Source organism: Pogoniulus pusillus, chromosome 10, assembly GCF_015220805.1.
Source record: "Pogoniulus pusillus isolate bPogPus1 chromosome 10, bPogPus1.pri, whole genome shotgun sequence".
Classification (NCBI taxonomy): Eukaryota; Metazoa; Chordata; class Aves; order Piciformes; family Lybiidae; genus Pogoniulus; species Pogoniulus pusillus.
In genome coordinates, this window is record NC_087273.1 from 1078730 (window position 1) to 1102965 (window position 24236).

At 49.8% G+C, this 24236-nt stretch overlaps 1 protein-coding gene and 1 long non-coding RNA gene across 2 annotated transcripts in view; one reads left to right on the forward strand and one right to left on the reverse strand.

Annotated features, from left to right (window-relative positions):
* Window positions 1-20469, forward strand: part of NR3C2 (nuclear receptor subfamily 3 group C member 2) — a 219927-nt gene extending 199458 nt beyond the window's left edge. Inside the window, exons 6-8 of the mRNA XM_064149444.1 lie at window positions 6576-6706; window positions 10065-10222; window positions 20222-20469. Of these exons, the coding sequence (XP_064005514.1) occupies window positions 6576-6706; window positions 10065-10222; window positions 20222-20377 (445 nt within the window). The 3' untranslated portion in view covers window positions 20378-20469. The remainder of the gene's footprint in view (window positions 1-6575; window positions 6707-10064; window positions 10223-20221) is intronic.
* Window positions 18775-24157, reverse strand: LOC135178543 (uncharacterized). The gene is made up of 2 exons (XR_010303609.1): window positions 22213-24157; window positions 18775-21882 (listed from the first exon to the last, which is right to left on the reverse strand). It is a non-coding gene; the product is annotated as an uncharacterized LOC135178543 (long non-coding RNA).
* Window positions 24158-24236: the final 79 nt, after the last annotated feature.

A 24236-nucleotide genomic window follows, 5' to 3' on the forward strand; every position in this document is an offset into this window, starting at 1 on the left:
GGGGTGACCTTCCTTGTCTGCTTATCAGTGCTCTGTGTCGATGGTCCTCAGTCCAGTCCCTCTTTTGCCCTGGGTTTGGCAGCTGTTTCTACCAAGGTCATTGCTGCAGTGTGGGTAGTGCCAGCTGCACACCCCTCGCTCTGCAGCATCCCAGTCACCTGCAGAGGAGCTTGTGAGGTTAAATGTTTTGCCTCAGAATCACAGAATTCTTTTGGTTGAAAAAGGCCTTTAAGGTCATCCAGTCCAACCATTCTCTAACTCTCCCAAGGCCAGAGCCTTCAGCAGCACATCTCTGCCTCACTGGTGAGGATGGGCTTCAGATTCTTGTGGCAGGGTTGATGGAGGAGGTCATAACTGAAATAGTTTCAGCAACTTTCAGAGGGGAAATCTGTCTGCTCTGCATACTGTGCTTCCTTGCAAGAAACAGATTTTTCCTGTTACATGTCAGGTTCCTGCAGGGACCACAGCAGCAGGAGGCATCTCTAGGACCCCTGAGCCAATTCCCTGCTGCTGCAGGAAGATCTCACCATAAAATATCTCCTTTTCAGACTAGACATTAATGCCAAGGCATGGCTGCTCTGTCACAGTAGCAGGGCACAGGTTGGGGGGGTTTCCCACTTTGTTTTTTTCCCCAGACTTTTGTCAGTAGTGGCTGAAGTCTGCTAGGGCAGGGGGATCTGGGGGCAGCAGGAGGAGATGGTGTGAGATTTGTTGGCAGATCTTGCAGCTTTGCTTGAAGACAAAGCAGCTGGAACCTGCCTTTCTCTCTCGGGAGAAGCATGTACATGGACAGTAGCTGCATCAGGCAGCTCAGTGGTATCAGCCAAAATGGCCTGGGAGGCAGGAGCGTGCTGGAAACCTGGACTGCCACTGGGAGCCGAGGCAATGGCACTCGGGGGGTCACTGCTCTGCTTTTATCCCTTGGGCCTGGTACAAGGACAGTGTTTTCCAGCACCACAACTGAGCAGGCAGCCGGGGACTTGTGTTGTCCCCACGTATCAGCTGTGGTGCTGAGGGACGTGCTTTAGCACCAGCCTTGGGAGAGTTAGAGAATGGTTGGACTCAACCTCAAAGGTCTTTTCCAACCAAAATGATTCCGTGTTGCAATCTGGCTGAGCTCCACAATCGCCTGTGTAGGCAGCAGGGTGGTCATCTGAGGCCGTCACCTTTATGCTACCTCTGGGCTAACACTTCTCTGGATAAGCCACCTAATTCCCAGCCTGGTTTATCCATGGTGTTTTAACCAAGTGCAGGGTAAGAACTGAGTTCTTTATCCCGTACTACTTAGGAAGAGCATCTGCTGCCATATCAGGAGGAGGAGGAGGAGGTCGCTGGTGGTGCTGAAGATGGGGTATGTATTTCTGCTGGCTTACTGACAAGTGAAAGGAAAAATGGGCATGACCCAAATTTCTCTCCAGCAGAAACTGGTGACAAAACTGCCATTAATTTCAGCAGGACTGTGTGCCTGCAGTTGCCACTGACGCAAGGTAGCAGTGATTTTTTTTTCCCTTCCTGGAAGGAGATGGCTGCAGAGCTCTGAGAGCTGAAGGCAGCATGCTGAAGGGGAGTATGTTTTTCTCTTTCTGCTGTGGCTTGCAAAGTGAGCAGAGAAGGCAAAGTGCTGAATAAGAGAAAAATAAAGGCTGGATGAAAAGTCATAATTGAATTTTGCTTGAATTCTGCATGTATTTTGGCTTGGGTTTTGATCAGTGCAATAACTTAATGATGCTGCTCCAGTACTGCTGACTTTGGTTGCCTTTCTAATGGCTTCAAGATGGGGAAGCAGGTGTCTGAGCTCAGCCCACTGAGCAGAAGGGTGTGTGGTGTTCCCAGTGCTGCTCGACCGCCTCACAAGAGTAGGTTCAGGTTTGTGCTGGGGAGAGCTGCTCTGCTCCCACCGTCGCTGACGGTGGAGCTGCGGAAGTAGAGCACTCCCTGGGGAAGGAGGCAGTTGTCGTTGCAGCAGTAGGCTTGTTCTGTTCTTGCTGTGAGAACCTCGGTCCCTTCGGGACCCACCTCGTCCTCCCGCAGGAAAGGAGGGGAGAGCAGCCGCAGCTTCCAGCGGGCAGCTCGGTGCCCAGGTGGCCGAAGAGGCTCAGCGGCAGCAGGCAGCGGCTGGGCAGAGCGGGGCTGGGGGCGGTGGGCTGGCAGTGGGCTTGCGATGGGCTGGCAGTGGCTTCGGCTGCCCCCAGCGCGGCAGGGAAGGTCAGGCAGGATGCGAGCCAGGCATTACAGCAAGCCTGTAGGACACTGGGGAACTTAAGATGGATTAACTTAAGGTGTAAAGTTTAAAGCGTATTATTATGGAGGAGGATTAAGCTAAACTGAGCTAATGACACCACTTTGGAAAGCGAATCCGCGCAGCGGACTCGGAGCTTTGGCTCCGCACCTTTTGTTACTGAAACGTACTCTTGCTGAAGGGTCCCCATAGGCAGCTGTGCCCTAGACTCAGCTCTTCCCGTTCGGCAGCGCCCATGGAGGCAGGCTTGTGTGCTGGGGAACCGGTTGGCCTTTGCTGCCTGTTGTCTTTTTCCTTTCCTTTCTCCCCCCTCTTTTCCATTCTTTTTTTTCTTTGCCTCTTTCCTTTCCCTTGTGCCTTTTGCCATTCCTTTCCCTTGTGCCTTTTGCCATTCCTTTCCCTTGTGCCTTTTGCCATTCCTTTCCCTTGTGCCTTTTGCCATTCCTTTCCCTTGTGCCTTTTGCCATTCCTTTCCCTTGTGCCTTTTGCCATTCCTTTCCCTTGTACAGTACATTTTTTCCTTTCCTTTTTTTTTTGCCTTTCCCCCCCATTTTCTCCATTTGCTTTTTTCTTTCCCTTCTCTTGTGCCTTTTTTCTTTCCTTTCTTCTTTTTTTTTATTTTTATCTTTATTTTTCTTTCTTTTTTCTTTCTCTTTTCTCTTCTTCCTCTTTTTTTTCTTCCTCTCTTTTCTTAATTTTTCATCCTATTTCCTCATCCTTTTTCCTCCTCTCTTTTCTCTCCCTCTCTTTTCTCTCCCTCTCTTTTCTCTCCCTCTCTTTTCTCTCCCCCTCTTTTCTCTCCCCCTCTTTTCTCTCCCTCTCTTTTCTCTCCCTCTCTTTTCTCTCCCTCTCTTTTCTCTCCCTCTCTTTTCTCTCCCTCTCTTTTTTTTTCTCTCCCTTGCTTTCTTTTCACTTTCTGAGGAAAGGCCACATGGAAGGTCATCTTAATTCTCCTCCGTGGTGGTGATGACATTTGTCATGACTCAGTGGTGTTTATTCTTAGATGAGGCATTTGCTAAGGAAGAAGTAAGTTTGTTGCCGTGCCCTGATTTCTGTGTGGCCTGCGTTGCTCAATATATGCCTGTCTTCACTTCTGTTTGGTTTTGTTGCTGTTGATGTTATTCTCACAGTGAGTTGACTTTTCAAGGAGGGAACCTGACTTGAAATGACAGGTTTGCTGTATGTTAAATAAACTACTTAGTAACTGCTCCTGTGCAGGATTTCATCTTGCTACAAACAACACCATCAGGTTTTCCTGGAAGGTAAATAAGAGATGAGGATTTGCAAAAGTAGTTACAAGAGAGTTGGGAAGGAAAATAAAAGCAGCAAAACCAACTGGAAAAATTCCTGATTTCCACAGAAGTTCTTCTACTTAGGCAATCGTATATAAAGCAAGACAAATACAAAGGAAAATGGAAGATAAAGGTTAAAATGTCGTAAAAAACCACAATGCAAAGTGAACAAAGAGCAGGTTTTGAGTCAAGATGCTTCTAGGTTAGCTGTCACAGAATGTTTTGCTGTTGCTGGTCAGGGAAAGCAGAAGAAACCCGAGGCAAAACCTCAAAATGTGTAGTTCTATTTGCTGTGTGGTCTGTGGTACCGGATAAAAGGTCTGTCTGGTGCTTCCTGTGCCTGTGAAGGTCAAAGGCAGGCAGGGGTGGTGGCAGCTGCTTTATGTTCTGAGGCTGGAGACACATGCTTTGGTGTCCTGCACAAGTGCTGGTGTGCCTGGTTTGAGAGCTGCAGGTTTTGAGCAATTGGAGAGATACCTTAAAATGTACCTTTCAGAATACTAAAGTCCCTTTCAACTTCCATATTATGTATCCTGCTGAGCCTTTGGGGAGAGGTTCGGAACCACCATTATCTGTGTCCTAGACCTGGATTTGGCAAGTCTAGGAGGAGAGTGGAGCAGCAGCAGCAGGAGGGAGATCACTCTTAAAGGGGAGCTCTTTTGTGATCTTTTTTGCCCAGCTGTATCTGGGTCAGCTCAGAAGTTCCTGCAGCTGTTTGGTCTATGGGAACAGCAACCTGTCATGTAGGAGAACCTTGATCTGCTATAGGATGATGCCCCCAAAGAAGGGCAGGGCAAGTCATGCAGTGGCCAGAGCTGGAGAAGCCCCCATCCCTGGTGCTCTGTCCAATCTCCGCTTAAGGAACACCCAAACGCCCGCAGAGATCCAGGGGCTGCTGTGCCGGCTTGGCCGCAAGCCTTGGTCGGTGGCCACTGTGTCCGAGCAGACGCAGGACTGGAGCAGGACCCTGGGCACAGCAGCTCCAGCAGTGGCCATCTGTGTGCATCTGACATTGCTGAACGCTGCAAGGCCTCCTGTGCTTCGGCAGTCCCATAGCCAGGGTCACTGCGCGTTCACTGCACGTGACCGGCGCTGGGTGTGCAAGTGGCGCCTGCAGGTCCTCTGCGGGCCCGAGTGCTCCTGCCTGCCTGCACCCAGCACTGGAGCCTCCTCTGCTCCAGCAGAAGGCCAAATGCTATTTCAATCGCTGCCCAAAGCCCTCAGACACTATTTTCTTCTGCCTTCTCTTCCCTGCCCTCCCCAGCGCGCAACAAAAATAACTGAACGTGGAGCTACTACTACGATGACACTAAAAAAAAATGAGAGCTGCAAGTTCTTGGTTTCAAGAAGAGGGTGGAGCAGGGGAAAAGTGCAGAGCCCATATAACAATGGGGAGTCCACTTTATTAGTATTAAGGAGGAAAATAAAATCTGCTCTGGCAGTAGTGAAATAAAACTGCAGGAAGATGACGTCAGTCTTTGTTTGCACACAGTATGACTCTGCTCTCTCGCCAGCCAGTTTGGAGATTTGAAAAGGCAGCTGCTTGGTTAAAATAATTAGCTGAACTTCAGCCAATTCCCCGATTATGTGGGGAGAAAAAAAATGTCTGGAGAAGGATAGAGCATTGTTGTCGAGCAAGTAAAACACAGCAGCGGCAGTGGCAAGCAGCGGTGGTCGCTGAGCAGTCACAGCACCTTGCCTAAAGACACACAGAGAGATCAGAATCACCGACTGAAGCAGTGGTCTGGGAGAGGGGCTGTGGAAGTACAGCAAAATCCTGACTAGTCCTGCAGGGTAACTTACCCTGGAGTTGCCTCAGAGAGGAGGGAGAGGCCTGAAGCTCAATATGCCAACATCTACTCTCTTTTTTTCCCTTTAAGTGCATGCAAGTCATGTGTCATGATTCTTATTTTACAGTTGAGCAGGAAAGAGCTCAAGTAACGTAAGGTGGTCTTGTTCTACACACTCCTTTATTTCTAACTGTCTTAGACTGTGCTGGATGAAAAGCTGGAGGTGAGCCAGCAATGTGTGCTCTCAGCCCAGAAGGCAACCCTGCCCTGGGCTGCATCCCCAGCAGCGTGGCCAGCAGGTGGAGGGAAGGGATGCAATTCCTCTGCTGAACTCTGCTGAGACCTCACCTGCAACACTGGGGCCAGCCCTGGAGCCCCCAGCACAAGAAGGACATGGAACCATTAGAGAGGTCCAGAGGAGGGCACAAAAGCGATCCAGTGGCTGCAGCACCTCTGCCTTGAGCACAGGTTGAGAGAGCTTGGGTTGTTCAGCCTGGAGGAGGCTCCAGGGAGACCTTACTGTGGCCTTTCAGTACTTAAAGGAGCACTAGGAGAAAGATGAGGACAATCTATTCATTAAGGCCTGCTGTGACAGGGCAAGGAGCGATGGTTTAAACTATAGGAGAGAGATTTAGACTAGATGGAAGGGAAATTTACAATGAGGGTGATGAGACACTGTCCCAGGTTGCCCAGTGAGGTGGTAGATGCCCCAGCCCTGGAACCATTCCATGTCAAGTTGTACAGGGCTTATTGCAGAGAGATTGGACTAGATGAGCTTTACAGGTCTCTTCCAACCTGAGCCATTGTGTGATTCTGCCCTCGAGACCTCACTGACCAGCTGGGAGAGGCTTCTGCTCACTGGCAATGTTAACATTAGAGTTACTTGTTTCTGCTCCTTCCAGGAGGTGGATGTTAATGCCACCTGTGGCCTGCTGGGCAGTGAGGTGAGCTCAGCCATCCACTGTGGATGTGTAGGAGTTGAGCAGGGTCATGCCCAGCTCCTCTGGAGCTCCCAGGCAGGGGCTTTTGCTGCCAGCCTGGGAGCACGAGGAGCAGGCAGCCCTGTGGGCTGGCAGGTCTCCAGCTTCATAGTCTGCAGCTCCCTCACCTAACCTGAACTTTGCAGCTGCTGTGTCTCTTGCTGACCTCTGCCTGATCAGTGCTTGGTTTCCAGGTCACACCTCGCTTGCCTCACGTGTGAGCTGCCCTGTGCACGTTGCTCATCCTCTGGGTTTGGTTTGTTTGTCATTGCAGGGAGCGGATGCGCCAGTCTGCCATGTTTGAGCTGTGCCAGGGCATGCACCAGATCAGCCTGCAGTTCGTTCGCCTGCAGCTCAGCTTCGAGGAGTACACTATCATGAAAGTTTTGCTGCTCTTGAGCACAGGTAGGTTAGATTGGTGGCTGCGTGGGGATGTTCCAGCTCACACAGAGGTGATTAACATGACAAAAGAGCCAAAACCTGTTTGCAGCAGGGCCACAGGAATCAGCCTGGGTTTGTGTCTCAGGGTTCTAGAGGGCATCTTACTCTCTCTTAGCAGTGTAAGTGGCTTTGCAGTTTGAATGTGTCATGTTCACTGAGTGGACAGCAGTGGCTGGACCAGGGGCTTTGCCCCCACTCCCTCTGTACAGGAAGCACTCTGGTCAGATGTGCCAAGAAAGTGCCACAGCTGTGGGGTCTGGGAAGAATTTCCCGTTGAACATTCAAACCCACTAGTTTGGCTGACTTCATGCCACCTCCAAGCTGCAGAGTGTCTGGTTCCCAGGCCAGGTGAGTGGGGAATGGGGAGCAAGGCCTTCTGCAGCGCTCTGAGCCATGAATATGCAGCAGTGCTTGTGTTACTCTGCACTGCACTGCCACACTCGAGTTTTCTGAGGACACGCAATTCCATCTTGGTGTTTGTCACAGCTCTGTGTGGTATTTAGGAGATCTTTCATCTTGTCTTACTGAAAATACTGCCAGTCTCCTGTCCCAGAACAGCACTGGTGAGTGGCAGCCCCTTCAGGCAGGGTGCTGGGGTGGACACTTCGTCTGTGCTGCTTTTTGCTCAGACCTTGCCCGTCCCAGCCAGTGGGTAGCTCTGTAGTTGCAGTGCTTGCCTTTGAAGGAGGATGTGGAGCTACAGTCCCTGTCCTGGCTGGAGGAAATTTGGATCTGCTAACAGGAACCATTTGGGGCTGTAAAGCTTTTGGGCTTGGCTGTCGCCTTCTCTCCCACTAAAGCCCTTCCAGCTCGCTGTGACGGGCACAGATTGAAGAGTGTCCCAGCCCACAGGGGCTGACCCCCGGGTCCTGCTCCACCCAGGGTTTGAGCAGATAGTCTGCTGGTGACACTGGGTCTGTGGAGAGCTGATACCTTGCTGGGTAGCCCTGTGGGATAGATGGGCTTCTTCCAAGGTGGTCACTCATGATCTTTCCAGAGGCAGCTAGCAGGTGCTTAACATGGCTGTGCTCACAGGGGTCTAGCTCCCAAAGTGCTCGAGAGAACATTGGACTGGAGATCTGGCTCTGCTGCTTTTAATCAGCCCTGAAGGGGGAGAATCTTTAGAAAACCAGCCTAGAGGTGTTTTTAAAACCTAGTCAAAGTTCTTTAAGCCAGGTATTTGTTTTTCTAGCCTCCTGAGAGTGTCAGCTGAGAGCTACTGCTAGACGCTGCTGGGCAAGGCCAGCCTGGCCAGTTAACTTCAGCTAGCTCAGTACCACCATCACTAGAAAATCTAGTCCAGATAGTTGGTGTGGGGAGAATCCAGGATGTTTGGGGTGAAGAGGAAAGCAAAATGGAAATGCAGACAGTGGTAAAACCCAGAAGGTGTCATGTGAAGGCAGCAAACCTGGTTGGAATGATTGCACCTTGATAGAACCTTCTGGGAAACTGCAGGTTTGCTTTCCTTTGGAAGCTCTTACTGAGTCGTGTGATGAGCAGCATACAAGTTATTCAGGAACCTTCATGATGACCACATCAAGGAAGCTTCACTCCATTGACATGTGGAAGAAACCACACATTACAAGTCAATTGTTTTCTTGCTTTATGCAGACCATAGGTTCTGGGAGCTTGCCAAGAGCAGTGCTGTGTTTAATAAGTAAAATCAGAGACACTGGGCAGAGCTCCAGAATTTCATGTTTTGCTTGAGCTCTCTTTATTTGTGGTCTTTCTTTTTTAATCATCCAGCTGGGGTGATGGTATAATAATTTTCATGCAGAACAGTAAGATATATATAGTAGTAGACCAAGAAAGAGTGGCTCTAGCAGTCTTTAGGAGCTGGAAAGCCCTTGCATTTGGTGGATGGGCCACAGTGTGGCCTGGTGGCTTTCCTCAGCTGGGTTGATGCCTCTCTGTTCATTCAGCTTGAGCTGAATCCGTACATCTGTTCCAGAGAGCTGCTGCTGCCTGTCAGCTGACTAAGACTTGGCACCCAGCAGTGAAGGATGAAATGTGATGTTTGTAGAACAGGTGATATTTGCTGAATAGTAGGCATGTTAATGTGTTACCTCCTAGGCTTTCTCTAAAGATTCCTCCTTGTGCCCCCTTCCAGCGCCTGATGGTTGCAAGTCCTTGCTGCTCATGTGCTGGCAGAGCTCCTCCTTGTTTTCCATTGCTAGCTTGCTCTGGTGGGTGCTGGTGGCAGAAGACAGCCAGTGCTTTCTGCTGAAAGCTTCTCCCCTGGAGCCAACTGGGCAGTGGTTAGGTGCTTAGCCTGTGGCTGCAGTGGGACAGAAGGCAGTCCACAGGGTTTCAGAGACCAAAGCAACTGCTGACAAGATAGGAAGAGAAGCTAAATTGGAAATTCACCTTTTTTCTTTCCTTTTTCAATCAGTAACTTGCCAGTTGGCTTACTCTGATGCAGCTTTTTGGCTTCCACAGAAAATAAACTCGTTTCTCTGCAGTGTAGTCCCTTCCTTCTGTGGGCTAGCATTAAGAGATGCAGAGTAGAAAACCATGGGGTGGTTAAGGCCAGGTATGAAAAGAGCAGAACATTTTGTGTGATTTTGTTAGTAACCTCTTTGGGCTCTTCCTAGAGGTCTGGTCCTGCAAGGGATTCCTGCTTGGGGCAGAATGTGCTGGAGTGCCAGAGGAGTTGCAGTCTAAAGAAAGAGTGCATTTGGTGTTGTAATTAGCCTTGCTGGTACCAGTCCCAGTGAAAACCATCAAGATTCTCTACTTCTAGCCCACTTGTGAAATGATCCCTGTGGCAGATGGGAACTTTGCTAGGACACTAGGAATGCTTGCCAGCGCTATGTCGTGGTCAGGATGCCTCTTGGGAAGAGAGTCTTCTGTTGGATGCAGAATGATGGCTCTATACTAACATTCAGAGATGAGGGCATGATTACTGCTGCAGTTCTCTCCCTTCCCCTGCTCTGCCAAGTGTGGACAGTCATTCAAGGATGATAAATCACATCTTCAACTTGTAAAGAAAAAAAACCCTTCCTTGATCCATCTGCCTTTTTGTGTGTGGTTGGGTTGTACTAAAACCAGTTTCAGCATGAGGTTGGCATGTGTCATATTGCTGAGATGTTATCTTGTCCTCTGCCACAGCCTCTTCAGTGGCAGGTCTGGAGGGGATGCTTGAATCAGGTGAAAATCTGTTGTGCTGATCTTGATTCCTTACCAATGTCTGTAAACATTCTGGGCCTCACTGAAAGGTTTAATTTTGACAGCCATTAACTAGTGTGACTTTGAAAGTATGCACATCAAAAGAGTAAGCAATGCAGTTAATACTAATACAAGACTGTCTTTTCAATGGCAGTTCCCAAGGATGGTCTCAAAAGCCAAGCTGCATTTGAAGAAATGAGGGCAAATTACATTAAAGAACTAAAGAAGATGGTAACTAAATGTCCAAGTAACTCTGGGCAAAGCTGGCAGAGATTCTACCAACTGACTAAACTTCTTGACTCCATGCATGATGTAAGTATAACTCCTCAGGGAGTGCAGACAAGTTAAGCCATACCTCTTCACCAAGGTAAACCAGTAGTCCTTAACTGTGTTAACTATCAGGGAGCAAAAGGTGACCTTTGCTTAGAGGAACAGCTGAGGGAAGCTGTTGGATGGACTTCAGGATAAGAATAAGAAAAGAAAAGCCATTAAGGGCTGGGTCCTACTGCCTGCTCCTGTGCTAAATGACAGTGTGTTCCTCCAGTGATCTGCTGAAGGCCACCAGAGCTATCAGTGGGGTCAGAGACTGCTCAGCAGAGGTGATGTTAGCCGTGACCCCGAGTTAGACACCGTGCGCAGCATCCCCTGGGTCACCTCTGGGGAAGGGTGCTGGATTGGTGTCTCCAACCTGCCTGATGTGCTAATGGATGTTGGGTTCGTTTGATGGTCTTTTACAGCTGGGATCACAATAACAGTGACTTCAAAAGATGTGATAACACTTTGGAGCCATCTTGGGTGTTGTAAGCTTCTTTTGAGCTTCTCGAGTGTAAGTTTGACTGTTTTGTTAGGTCATTTCTACATTTGACACTGTCAGGGGGGCGACAGGATGTGTGGCGTGGGCAGCTAAAAGTTTGGTCCCGAAACACCCAGGTGCTTGGTGTCTCGGCCCACAGTGACTTTGAAGGCTGGTGGCAGTATGTGGGACTAGCTCATGATTTCTGAAGCGGTATCTGTGCTGCTGAGCTGTCGAGTTGGGAGCAAGCCACTTCTAGCCAGTGACGTGGTAAGTGCAGAGACTTCTCTCTCCAGATGCCTTGGAGCTGCAGGGGTGCATTCCATGTTCTCTGTGACAGCCTGGAGTCCCTGCAGGGGGGACTAGTAACCCAGCTGACGGTTTTTCCCCACTGCCCCCTGAGAGTGCCCTGGGCACCAGCTCTTTGCCCGGGGCCAGCAGCGCTGCCGCACGCCTGCTCTGAAGGTGCAGCAGGGCGCAGCAAGCGGCAGGAGACTTGCGGGGGCAGCGAGAGCGACCTGGAGTCACGTCTGGGGACAAGAGGTAGGGCTCCCGTGGGGGGCAGAGGCTGGAGCCCAGCAGCAGAAGCTGATCGCCGCCCAGTAAGAACTGGTGAAGTGCAGCAAAGCGGCAAACTGTTCTTTAGCACCCTGGGTGGGCAGGGACGTAACTTGGGTGCAGGTGAAACCTCCCGCCGGTGTTTTCAGAGCCCGCAGAGGAATCTGCTGCTTTGTGCTCAGCGCTGAGCTTTGTACAGACCGTAACAGCACAACGCACTCCAGGTCAGCTCTGCCTAAGGGCCTGGGCTCTGTTTGCAGGATGTACACATGGAATTACTGCTTCAGATATTGTTCTGTTGTTCATTAAAACGTCGCAAACCTTAGTGGGAGGCAGGGAGAGCATTATTAGCGCGGCAGTAGCAGCGCGGTCTTCGGGGGTCGGGTTTGGCTCGCTCGCTGCCGGCAAAGGAAGTCGTAGCGTTTTAGGTGGAAAGAAAGGGGATGGGTGATAAGATGCTCACATCTGAACCCCGGGACAGCATCACAAACCCTTCTGCTCCCCTCCGGCCGGGCGGCGCCGGTGAGCTCGCAGCGAGGGGCTGACAGGCTGGCGCTCACCGACCCGTCCCGCGGGCATCTGCCCAAGCACGGCGCTAAGCGTCGGCGGCTGAGCTCGCCCCTGGAAGCAGGCTGCTCCCGGCTCGGGTTTCATCTTTCACTGTGCTGTTTTCACTTCTCTCCCGTGGTAGAGCTCTTTGTTACCAAGGCCTTGCAAGAGCAGGTCCCCTTGGCCGCGCTGCGGCTGGTGGGCTGCACAGCAGCGCTGCCTCTCGGCGGTGCGGGATGCAGACCTGGGCAGCTGTGGGCCTTGGTGTGGTCTCTTTAAAACTGGTTTTTATTTCCGTGTTTGGGTGTGGTTTGGTTTTGCTTTGGCAAAATCCATCAGAATCAGTCTGGAGTGGTGGTAATAATTTGGAGAAGTGAGGATTGCTCTTCCTTCTCCCCTTGCCTGCTCCTGCGTTTCTCCCTCTGCCAAAGTATCTGCCTGTTTTCTCCTCGGTTCCTTAGCATAGGGTGAACACTCTTTGGATTTTTAACTTACTCCATTATAACTCTAGAGGCTCAGAATACATCTGGTGCTGAGCTGTGTAACCGGAGCTGCCACAGCACTGGGTTTGCAGCTGGGACAGGATTCGTGCTCCTTCAGCCCTCCTGCTGCTCCCAGCCCTTCCGGCAGAGCAGGGCAGAGCGGAGCCTTCTCGTTGTTCGTGGAGTTCACTTTACCTGAGTGCAGTGAGAAACAGTAACCCCCTGCTGCTCCTCTGCACCTTCACACCTGCTTTCATCGATTTTTCAGTAGTCTTTGTGAGGACTCTGTGAAGTGGTGCCCGTGGGAATATTAACTTACAGTCTGTTTGGATTGTGTAAGGTGAAGAAGGCAAAAACCCAAACAAAGTGGCTTTAATAAGTCGTTTAGCTAATCAGAGGACGTATGTGTAGGTAGAAAAGTGTTGAGGTGAGGGAAAAAAAGACATTTTGGAGAAGCCCAGACAGAGACTCTGAGTGTTTCAGAAAATCAGCAACTTTATTTAATGATCAATAAAGCCTCCCAAGTGCCAAAAGCACAACCCAAGCACAAGAGCTCAAAAGCTCCCCTAAGCATACAGGGTTTTGCTCATGTGTGTGCACACTTGCACCGGGCTGCAGGACTCTGCCTGCAGCCTGCCCTGCTCTTCTGAAGGGCAGCTGAGGGACTGCTTAGTCTGGAGAGGAGGAGGCTGAGGGGAGACCTCGTTGCTCTCCACAGCTCCCTGAAAGGAGGTTGCAGTGATGACCACGGGTGTTGGTCTCTTCTCTCAAGTAAGTAGTGATGGGACAAGAGGAAGTGGCTTCAAGTTGCAGGTGCAGGTTGGATGTTAAGAACAACTTCTTTGCTGCCAGAGTGGTCAGGGACTGGAACAGGCTGCCCAGGGCAGTGACGTCCCTGGAGGTGTTCAAGGAATGTGTGGATGTGGTGCTTCAGGGCACAGTTTAGTGGGCATGATGGTGTTGGGTTGATGGTAGGACTTGATGAGCTTAGAGGTGTTTTCCAAGAGCAGAAATGCTCTTTATTTGCATGGTGCTGTGGGGGAGCAGCAGGTGATGGCTGACAGCACCATTCTGGTTACCCAGCGTGCCCGAGCTCTGCCGCGGCACGAGGCGATGGAGGGGAGCTCATTGCCACTGATGCTTGCTGCTGTGGAGGGAGCCCAGCCTGGGTGTCTCCTGGGAGCAGCAAAGGCTGCAGTGGCATCAGTGTAGGTGCTGCTAGCAGGGACTGTGCTGTTGTGGCTGCCCTGTGAGCACTGTTCCATGAAGCAGCACCGCACCAGGGCAGGTTTAGACTGGACACTAGGAAGAAATCCTTCAGGAAAGAGTGATTGGCATTGGAATGGGCTGCCCAGGGAGCTGGTGGAGTCCCCATCCCTGGAGGTGTGTAAAAGGAGGCTGGATGAGGCACTTAGTGCCATGGGTTAGTTAATTAGAAGGGTAAGGTGATAGGTTGTACTGGATCATCCTAGAGGTCTCTTCCAACGTGGTTAATTCTGTGATTGTGCAGAGCCACAGTGCAGCAAGGGCAGCCACAGCCTCCCTGCCCAGGGCATGGAGGTTTTGGCCTTGTGCCCGTGGCTGGCCGTGGGTGTTTCAGGGCGGGATGGATGCAGAGCACTTGGGCGCGGGTGAGCAGCACCGTGTGAGCAGACAGCTGCACTGCATTGGGATGCTCCTCGTCAGGCAGGCCCTGGGCCCTGCAGTGAGTGCGGTGTTTGGTGAGGTGGTCTGCAGAACAGAACTCAGTTTGGGCTTGATCTGTCTGAGGGTAACCAGGCTGGGAGCTGAGAGGCCTTTGTTTGGATGCCACCACATTAAACCCCGACGTGAAGCCTCCTCTTGTCTTGGCGCTGTCAGTTGCTCGTTGCTGTTTTCTGCCAAACAGAAATAAATTCTTTAAGGCTCATGCTGCTGAATAATTAATTTTTTATGGTTCCTGAAGGGAATAGTTTATAGCTGAGGTGGATCTTTCCATAGGCTGAGAGTGCCAGGATTAGACTTGCTGAAGAAGCTGATGGCAGGAAGGGCACAGGTCCTCGAGGGGCAGGTTTGCAAGGCATGCTGCAGTGGAGGTAAGCATGTGGTGGAAGCAAGTGTGCCTCTGCAGGTGCTTAATCCCACAGACAGGAAACCCCAGATGAGCCTCTTGGCTGTGTCTGACACCTTTGGGTACACTTACTCCTGCAAAGTTGTGTCCTGCAGCTGATGAGCTGTTCAGAGCTCTGCTTTAGTCCCCATGCTTGAATCCTCACAGCAGGCATTTTCTGTTTACTCTGAGGCTAGATTAGAGCAGAGCAGATTTGGATTGGATGTTAGGAGAATGTTCTTTACAATGGCTGTGGCTGAGCACTGAAACAGGTTGCCCAGAGAGGCAGTTAAGGCCCCATCCCTGGAGATATTCAAGGTGAGGCTCAACAGGGCTCTGGGCAGCCTGATCTAGTTGAGGATCTCCCTGCTGACTGCAGGGGGGTTGGACTGGATGACCTTTGGAGTTCCCTTCCAATCCAGGATTCTGCCACTCTGTGATGCAGTCCTTGCTCCTGCTGTGGCCCCTACAAGAGCGGCCGTGGCATGGGGGTCTTTAAGTCCACTAGCAGCTGCTAATCTGTCATTGATTCCCAGCTGCCTGAGGAGGCTACTCCCAGGGTCATCTTGCTCAGTGTGGGACAGTTGGATCTCTTCTCCCTCGCATTAATAGGTTGGAGGAAGGCAGAACCCCACTACTGTGTGACTCGTTGCCGGGGTCTTACCTCATCTTCCCTAGTTTTGGGAAGGGTTTTACTCCTTGGGTTAGCATCAGGATTTCACAAGTAGCCAGGAATTCCCAGCTGCCACGGTGGCACCAGAGGACATCTGTACCTCTGAGGATCACCCTGCAAGCCATCCTGGGGAGATGTTTTACTCCCTGAGTCATCAGAGTAATAATCAACTCACATCATGGGATTTTGATAGGATTGGGAGCAGGAGGGAGTACAGTGGCAATGGAATGGCCAGACCTGGCTGGCAGTGGGTTTTCTTACTAGTTGTGAGGCAGCAGCTTTGTGTCCAGGGGGAAAAGCAGGAGGTGACAGTAGTCCCAGTCTCACCCAGGCTACCTTAGCAGAGCAGCAGGCTGCTGGCTCCTGTGCAGTTTGTAACGGGCAGCATTCGAAAGGAAGGAGTAGAAGCAGCAGTGCTCAGCTGCTGGGCAGCAGCTTGTCCTCTCAGGGAGCCTGGCTCACTGCACCTGGTCAGCGAGGCTGTGCAGTTGTGTGCATAGGGCTGTGGGGTTGCCTCCTCCTGCACACAGCTGCTCTGTAGGGAAGGGCAGAGAGCGACTCCTGAAAGGGACGGAGAAAGCTCTCCGGAGGGTGGTTCTGTGTGAGTGCACTCAGGGTTCTGACAGTGAGAGCTGCAGCTAACAATAAGCAGAAATTACTCAGCATCATCTTGTTACCCTGCTACTGCCTTAATTGCTGTATCACTAAGCTTCATCACAAAGATGCTTCTGATGGAGAGGTGCCTGTGAGCTTTCCAAGCATGCTGGGAGACTGGGAAGGACTTTGGAGTGAGTGCAGAAATGTGCAGCCCTGCAGCCCAGGCAGTCCTTACCATTTCTGGAAGTCCAAGGGCAGGGTGAGATCACCACACTAAAATCAGTTCTTCTTGCCCTAAAGCTTCTGCCAGTGCTCAGAGGTCACTGTAACTCTATTAACTTCAGAGACTTCATTAAAGCATTCCTTTTTTTTTTTAATGATGAAGAAGAGTGTGGGTGAAAAAGTCCATTCTGTGGAACCCTAACACCAGAAGGTGTCTGCTGAGTGATTCTCAGGAGTGCTTCATGCAGCACACAAATGCAGAGATTAAGTAAAACTCTGAGATTGCAAAGGCTGCTGTGGCCTTGGAAATGTTGAAAGGCAGCAGACTCTGTACGGTAGGGATGGGACAAAGCTCCAAAATTAATGACTGAAGTGGCGAGGGGTTGGAGCTGGCAGCTGCTCCCCCGGCCAGCAGCAGAGGTGTTCTGCTTCACAGCAGTCTGGGGGACATAGAGGTGTTAATTCTGCCTTGAGTGCCTGCATCCCCACGTCCTGGCTCAGCTTACATTTAGTTAGTGAGGTTTGCCTGCCTGGAGAGGCTGCAGTCTCCATCCTGGGAGATACCCAGGACTCAGCTGGGCAAAGCTTGGCACTGCCTGGCAGAACAGGCGGTACCTGAGCTCCCATCTTGCAGCACTGTCCCACTTTCCGTGTGCAGAGGGAGGCTTGCAATGCCACCAAAGGTACCGAGCTGTGCCTAGTGCCAGCTCCAAAGGGAGTCAGACAGCTGCCTTCTGAGGTGGCAAATGATGTCCTGATTGTATCCCAGGGAAGCGGCAACAAGGTTAGTGAAAGGTCTGGGGAGGGGGAGCTGAGGTTGTTCAGCCTGGAGAAAAGGAGGCTGAGGGGGACCTCATTGCTCTCTACAGCTCCCTGCAAGGAGTTCTGCCTTTCTAGATGACATGTAAGATTCCTTCCAAGCCTAACCATTCTGTGACTGCAGCTGTTCAGAGATAAAGCATCTGCTTTTCCTGCCAGGAATGAAACTCACCAAGTATGGAAGAGTGCTGCTCTACCACTCCCTGAGGGGAGGTCGCAGCCAGGTGGGGGTTGGTCTCTTCTCTCTAGCAAGAAGTATCAGGACAAGAGTAAATGGCCTCAGGTTGCAGCAGGGAAGGTTTAGGTTGGATAGGAGAAGAAAGTTCATGACTTGAAAGGGCTCTTTAAGCCTGGCACAGGCTGCCCAGGGAGGTGGCAGAATCCCCATCCCTGGAGGTGTTTCAAAGAGGCAGAGATGTGGCATGGAGGGACATGGTTCAGCACCAGCCTTGGTAGTTAGAGAATGGTTGGACTGGATCTTAAAAGTCTTTCCCGTCTGAAACAGCTCATTCTGTGTAACGGGAATTCTTTTATTCCTGGCCTTACAGCTCTGTCTGCACCCTGCTGAGCTGTGCTTCAGTAGCTGCAATAATTGGAGCTTGCGGAAGCAAATCTCCCTGCAGTCTGTTGCAGAGCCCGACAGAAGGGTGCTGCTCTCCTGCGCGGCGCTGCCGCCGCACTGCTCTGCCCGGGGAGCTGCCAGCAGCGCCAGCAGAGGGTAACAACCCTCAGGGAAAGTCAGGAGCCCTTGCAGCAAACAAGCCTTTAAAGGGCAATCAGAAGTACGATTAATGCAGAAAAGCCAGTTCCAGAGGTGCTGGATGGTTTGTCTCCCGTGTAACCTGTGGTGTACCGGTCCCTGTCGCTGCGGTGGCAGAGCTGCTCTTACAACAGACAGCAAACTTCGTTCCCTAGCTGGAGAGGGAACTTCTCTGCTGGTGCTGAGCTAAATTAACCAGGTGACAACCAAAACTGCATCACAAAAATGGTGCTTGGGATACAGCATCAGGGACTGCTGAGGACGTGGTGGCGGTAGTGGTGCTTTTACCAAGAGCGTTTGCTTTGCGTTGGGTTTGGGTTATGGTTGGAATAGTTTGGCACAGGGGCCAGGCAGAACCAGCCTCCTCCTCCTAATGGGTAAAGCAGGCCTTTGAACACCAGCAGTTTTTCCCTTGCAAGCCAGGTTATGCCTGTTCTTGGTTAGCATGCACCTAATGAGCACCACTTCGTGACGTGCCAGCTGGTGGGCACTGAGCTCAGCAGCAGCAGACAGGCTCCTGCAGTCATGTGTCCGAGTATGCTCAGCGCTTCTCGGCGGCGCTTGGCAAAGCCCTGGAAACAGCTCCTGAGGTGGGGAGCCACAGGGCAGTGCTTTGCCTTTGCTTCCTCTTCTGCCTCCGGGAAGTCCACTTATATTGACTCTACCTATAACAAAGTGCAACTCTGCATGCTAGGAACTGAAAGGACAAACTTGTCTTTGATAAACCACACAGGCAGAAGTGGCTTAAGCCCTTTGCAAGGACAAAAGGCACCAGAATTAAGCTGTGTGTAGCTGTGGAGTTTCTGAAGCACAGAGGCTCTGGTTTCTCTTCAGCTGTAAAGCAGAGTTCTGGTGAATTGAAACGGGAATGACTGCTGCAGCCTTGGTGTGCTTCGGAAGCTGCCCTGCTGCTTTCTGCCTCTGGAGGGATTTCTACTGCTAAGGGGCACCCATAGTGTAAGGCTTTGGGAGGTTCACTTACATCACAGGAACAAAAAACCATTACTTCTGGAGTTTTCGAGTGTCATCCTCTTGCTACTAGAGGGCAAGAGCAATTCCTCAGGTGTATCAAAGTACTTCTCACACTACTACTGCTGCAAGTAGGTTGGGTTAAGGGATTGCTTTGCTATGTTTTTACCATGCAAACAGAAGTAATTGCCTGAGCTGTGATGCTGGGGGGGGGGGGGTGTCTTCCTGTCTTCACAGTTCCCTAGCTCTAAATATGTTGTTCTACAGCAAAGATAAGCACCTGTGACCAAGTTCCCCATAACCTGTAGGCCAAACCCAAGCCCTGTGACAGAACACCACAACCTGAGGCAAGGTAGAAGAGAGAGACTGAGTTTATTGGTGCTTTGAAGGGAGGCAGTTGGTGTTCCTGTGCACCAGAGCTCATGGTACCAATTTGCCAGTTCCTGCTTTTAGTTCCCATTACAGCTGGAGCCCAAGAGAGCTGTTGGGTGCCATTTGGAAGATCTGTGGTGTGGTCTGTCCTCTGCCAAGCTCTGCTCGGGCTTCCCTGAGGTGACAGTGCCACAGTGCAGTTAGTTCTGCTGCTGCAGGTGGTCCCCACGCTGTCCAACTCGGTACTTGTGGTGTTACAGGACAAAGCTTCATTCTGAAGAGCTAATTAGAAACTGTTAGCTTTAAAGTTCTCAGCATTACACTTAGTCCTCTGGGAGAAGGCAAACAGTGTGCTTTCAGCCACCACTGCAACACCAGAAAACTTGGGATTGCTTCCCAAAACTAAGCACTTCCCTATGTGTGACTGACTAGCAGAACAAGACCTTGAGGTGTGCATAGTAAAACACAAGTATGTCACACCCATGTATGCAGCTGGAAGCCAGACCTAGAACAGTGTGTGGCTGATCTTCTCCCTCTGGGCAGAAGGCTTTCTCTTCCTAGATGCTGAACACCTGCACTCTGTCTGTGGTGGCCAGTTGCCTGTCAGGTAGGAAGTGCACTTTGATACTGAAGAGGCAGACCTGTGGCTCAGGTTTTCCTAGTGAGCTGTTTTACACTGGGTGGAGTCATTGAGTTGGGATTGGCGTTGTTTGCTCTTCCAGCCCTGCAGCTGGACTGCCAGAGCAAGATGCCAACTCTTGGTAATAACCCACAGCCAACCATGTCCTAGGCTGCAGCAAGAGCAGCAGGGCAAGGGAGGGAATTCTGCCCCCAGCACAAGAAGGACATGGAACTGTTGGAGCCAGTCCAGAGGAGGCCATGAAGCTGCCCAGAAGGCTGCAGCAGCTCTGCTATTGAGAACAGGCTACAAGAGTTGGGGCTCTGCAGCCTGGAGAAGAGAAGGCTTCCAGGAGACCTTGGAGTGGCCTTCCAGGATCTGAAGGGGGCTACAGGAAGGCTGGGGAGGGACTATTGACAAGGTCTTGGAATGACAGGATGAGGGGTAATGGGTTTAAACTGGCAAAGGGGAGATTGAAGCTAGATGTTAGGAAAGGGTTCTTTGCAGTGAGGGTGGTGAGACACTGGCACAGGCTGCCCAGGGAGGTTGTGGAGCAGAGGCACCGAACATGATTTGCAGTCACATTTGGTGCTTCGGTGCTCCACAACCTCCCTGGAGGTGTTCAAGGCCAGGCTGGATGAGGCCTTGAGCAACTTGTTCCAGTGGAGGTGTTGCTGCCTATGGCAGGGAGTTGGACCTGGATGATGCTTGAGATCCCTTCCAACCTGCACTGTTGTATGCACCCATTGTTGCTTGCTTGGGGGAGTTCTCTGTGCCTGTCCTAAAAAGTCTCTCTTTCTGTATTGCAGCTCGTTAGCGACTTATTGGAATTCTGTTTCTACACCTTCCGAGAGTCTCAGGCACTGAAAGTAGAGTTTCCTGCCATGCTGGTGGAAATCATCAGTGACCAGCTACCAAAGGTGGAATCTGGGAATGCCAAGCCCCTGTACTTCCACAGGAAGTGATAGAAAACGTCTTAAACGGAAGAACTTTGCCTTAAGTTTCCCTGTGTTATTCCACACCCATGAAGGACCCAAGAGAACCCACATTTTAAACATGCTCTTTACACTCGGTCAGCAGCCTCTGAGTAGTCTAAAATCATCCGAAGGGTTTGGGGCACGGAGAGCAGTTGGCTGGGCTTTGGCGAGACCTAGGTGGTTGGCAATGACCCTGTAACCCTAAACCACTTAGCAGCTGTTCCTGTTCCTCTGGATGAAAAGCCATATCTAGTCAATAACTCTTTGATTTTGATATTTTAACAGAGGGGAGTTTTAACTATGCCATGTAGTTTCTGGTATCGTTTGCTTGTTTTAAAAAGGGTTCCACAACTAACGAGAACTTTGTAAAGCTTACCCTTGGTTTGCACATAAGAAAACGTCAAGTCAATATGGGGCATTAATATTCTTTTCTTGTACAAAACAACAAAAACAAACAAAACCTATAGCTATACATAGGCACACACATGACTAGACACACACACACACCCTAACGTGTAAAGTAATAACAGGACATTTGGTGTGGAATACTCTGTTATCTCCCCCCCTGTGGCATTTGTTAGCCCCTGTCATCCCCTCTCCTAGATGCTGTGCACTGTGTCCAAGTGTCCATATTTAAGCCCAAAGGATGAGATGTGCAAACAAATGCCCTGGGTTCCAGTTAGAGTTACCTATTGTGCTGGCTTTACCAATAATTTTTTGCAGTCTTTTGCTGTACTGTACATTGCTGTATGTATAAATTGTGAAGGACCTGAAATATGGTGTAAGGAACTTTTGTAAATGAGACACACACACACACACACACACAAAATCTTTAATGGTTAATAGGATGAATGGGAAAGTATTTTTGGAAGAACTCTATTTTGCTGGAGACTATTTAAGTACTATCTTTGTCTAAACAAACAAGGTAATTTTTTTGTAAAGTGAAATGTTCTGCATGCATAATGAACCGTTTACAGTGTATTTAAGAAAGGGAAAGCTGTGCCTTTTTTAGCATCATATCTAATTTACCATCCCGCAGTATCTGTTGTAAATAACCACAGGTAACCTTTTCAGTCGGATTTAAGCCTTTCTCTTTCCCTCCCTCTTTCTGTCTGGCTCGCAAGCGTGTACGTGACTCGGGCACAGCCGAGAGCCCTGCTTCATCGACGCTCTGTGGCGTTCGCCGCTTTGCCGAGGCTTCGCCTAGCGAGACAAATCCTGCTCTCTCCAAAGCTTGCGCCAGCTCCAGGGTCGCGCTTGCCCTGGCCCTTTGTTCTCTCGCAGGGAGTCAGGGGTGCCGAGGACGGTGAATCATTTTTCTTCTCTTGCTTTCTTTTGGGTTTTAATTAACGTTTCCCAGGTTGGTTGTCTGTGAGGTTGTTGGAGTTTTTGGGGGGGTTGTGGGTTTCTTTCCTTTGAATACTGGATACACAAAACATCTTAAGAAGGTCAGATGGGTGATTTCAGGTGGGGGAGAGCCATTTCTGGTCACGCTGAAGGGAAGAGGCAGATCATTACAGTAAGTATACCGAAGAGACTGGTACTGGTGAGAGGGGTGGTGAGGAGCTGGTGAGGGCAGAGTAGCTGAGTAGGATGTCAGGTGATCAGCTGCAAGGGTCTGTCATTGTGCAAGCATTTTTGTGACAATCAGATCTGAGAAGACAAACGCTCACACTGCAGCTTCAGTGCTTTTGTCCCAAAAATGTTTTCTCTAGAGGAAGACTGCAAAGCGAGAAACCACACTGGGAGGTGACTGCCAGTGTTTGAACAGTGCACAAGCACATCCGAGCGCTGGAGCAGAGCAGAGGGCAGGTAGCACTCACCGAAGCTCTGCCGTTGCTCCACGCTCCCGTTCAGCCAGCCTGGCTTTGCAGAGCCCTCATCTCCAGCCTTTGCTCCGGGTGCCACTGTCCTTTTGGAGCTGTAGCTCGTCCCTCGGCCGGTCGGAATGTAGCATTTCCTTCGTGGTGGTGGACTGAGAATTCTACACCTTGCCCGAGTCCCAGGTGCACTTGGCCAGCCAGTGCTACACCTGCCTTATGCAATGGGTAATCTGTAAAGCCTGTATTCAGAGGGGGGGTTATATATAAATATATACATACATATATTATTATTTGCATTTTGGAAGTCTAATTCATAGGCAGATCTTTCAATACTGACCTGCACAGCAATATGACAGCCAAACTTCCAACGTGAGATACACAGCATGCAGACTGGTTGTTTACAGTAAAGACACAACTCATGCAGCCATCTTTGCTTTGCTTTGTCCTTTTCCTTTTTTCTTAAAAAAGTCTAAACTAGAAAAATGTCAAAGCCAGGTTCTGGGTGCAAACAGTCTGCAGCAGCTTTTTATATTAACAAAGTTACTGCCTCCTTTTTTCTGTCTCAGAGTAACTTTGCTTGATTTAAAATAGCGAAGCCATATCCTACACTTCACTGTTAAATGCCTGTCCCAGTCCAAATTGTTGTCTGTTTTGCTCCTATTTTTGTACCTTCTTACTTTTAATCTTGGTTTGGTACAATTCATAATTCACAGAAACTTCATATAATTAAACACACTAAATTAGTTTTAAAAAGCAATTTATATCTTTATGCAAAAAGGTTATGTCTGTCTTTGCAAACAACTGTAAGCAGATTATAATAAATCCTTTACTTTAATCGCCTGTTGTTTATGAAACCATTCATTGATTACTGTTGTTTGGCTAGAGACCATCGAAGTAATAGCTACAGTTGGATAGAGATGTTGTAAGAGGCAGTATTCTCTTAGCAAGGACACTTGAACAGAATAGCCATCACTTTTTTATCTAAACCTGTGTACAGAGAGAGGAAAGAAAATCATCAAGAGCAGCAACAAAAGGCCAAGCCTAGTTTGGAGCTGCTGGGAAGTGACCTTCCTTTGACTTTGTTTAGCATGAAATAGGAATTGGTCTCCTGCAAAATACAAGGTGAGCTAGAAAGACCTGCTAGAGGAGTTCACTGAGCCAGATCCTTTCGTGGCAAGAAGGAACAGGGGTAGGCAACAGAGCACTGATAGGGTGAAAGAGTCTTCACCTACCGCAGTGGGGATGCAGAACACTACACCTCGTGCCGCTCAGCGCCGGCACGAACCAAATAGAGACTGAAGTCTGCCGCATCCAAACCGTCATCAGGAAAGAGCTACTTTACAATCAGTAACGCAAAAAGCTACTTCACAGGGTGGTGTTTTTCACTGACTGGTTCAAACATTGACAAAATCCAACAATTCTACAGTTTAATGCACTTTTAATTGTTTAGTAAAGATCTGACTTCTTTCTTTTTTTAGAGCACTGGGTTTTTTTCAGCTGGAGGTCAATGACTTGGTAAGATAGACAGCAGTTCTGAGGCCAGGAAGCTGAGAGGAATGCTTAAAGGATTCTTGGAGTTTAAAGAGATTCCTGGATGGAAAACTAATAATTCAAAATAAAAAAGCAGCCAGCAGTATGGTGTAAACAGCAAAATCTATGCATAATGATGCATTTATAATTAGGGGTTTGCTTCTGTATGTTTAAAGCTTTTTAAATAAATAGAAAATATTTGTTTGGTCTTTATGTTAATGTCTGCAAGTACCTATTTTTTTTTATATACAAGTTGTACAAATATACATGAATTAAACTGGTTTGATTGCAAGTATTTCTTGCATTTTAATCTCAGATAGGTGCTGGGGAAGCGAGAGCCTTAGAGACAAGCTTCTGCTCACCTAGAAACTGCACCAAGTGACATAAAATAGCTGTCACCTACCCTCTTTCTTCACCAAGCTGCTGGAGGTATGATGGCTTCAGCCAGTGACCAAGCACTGATTTAGCTGGGGCAATTAACGAGGCAGGCATTA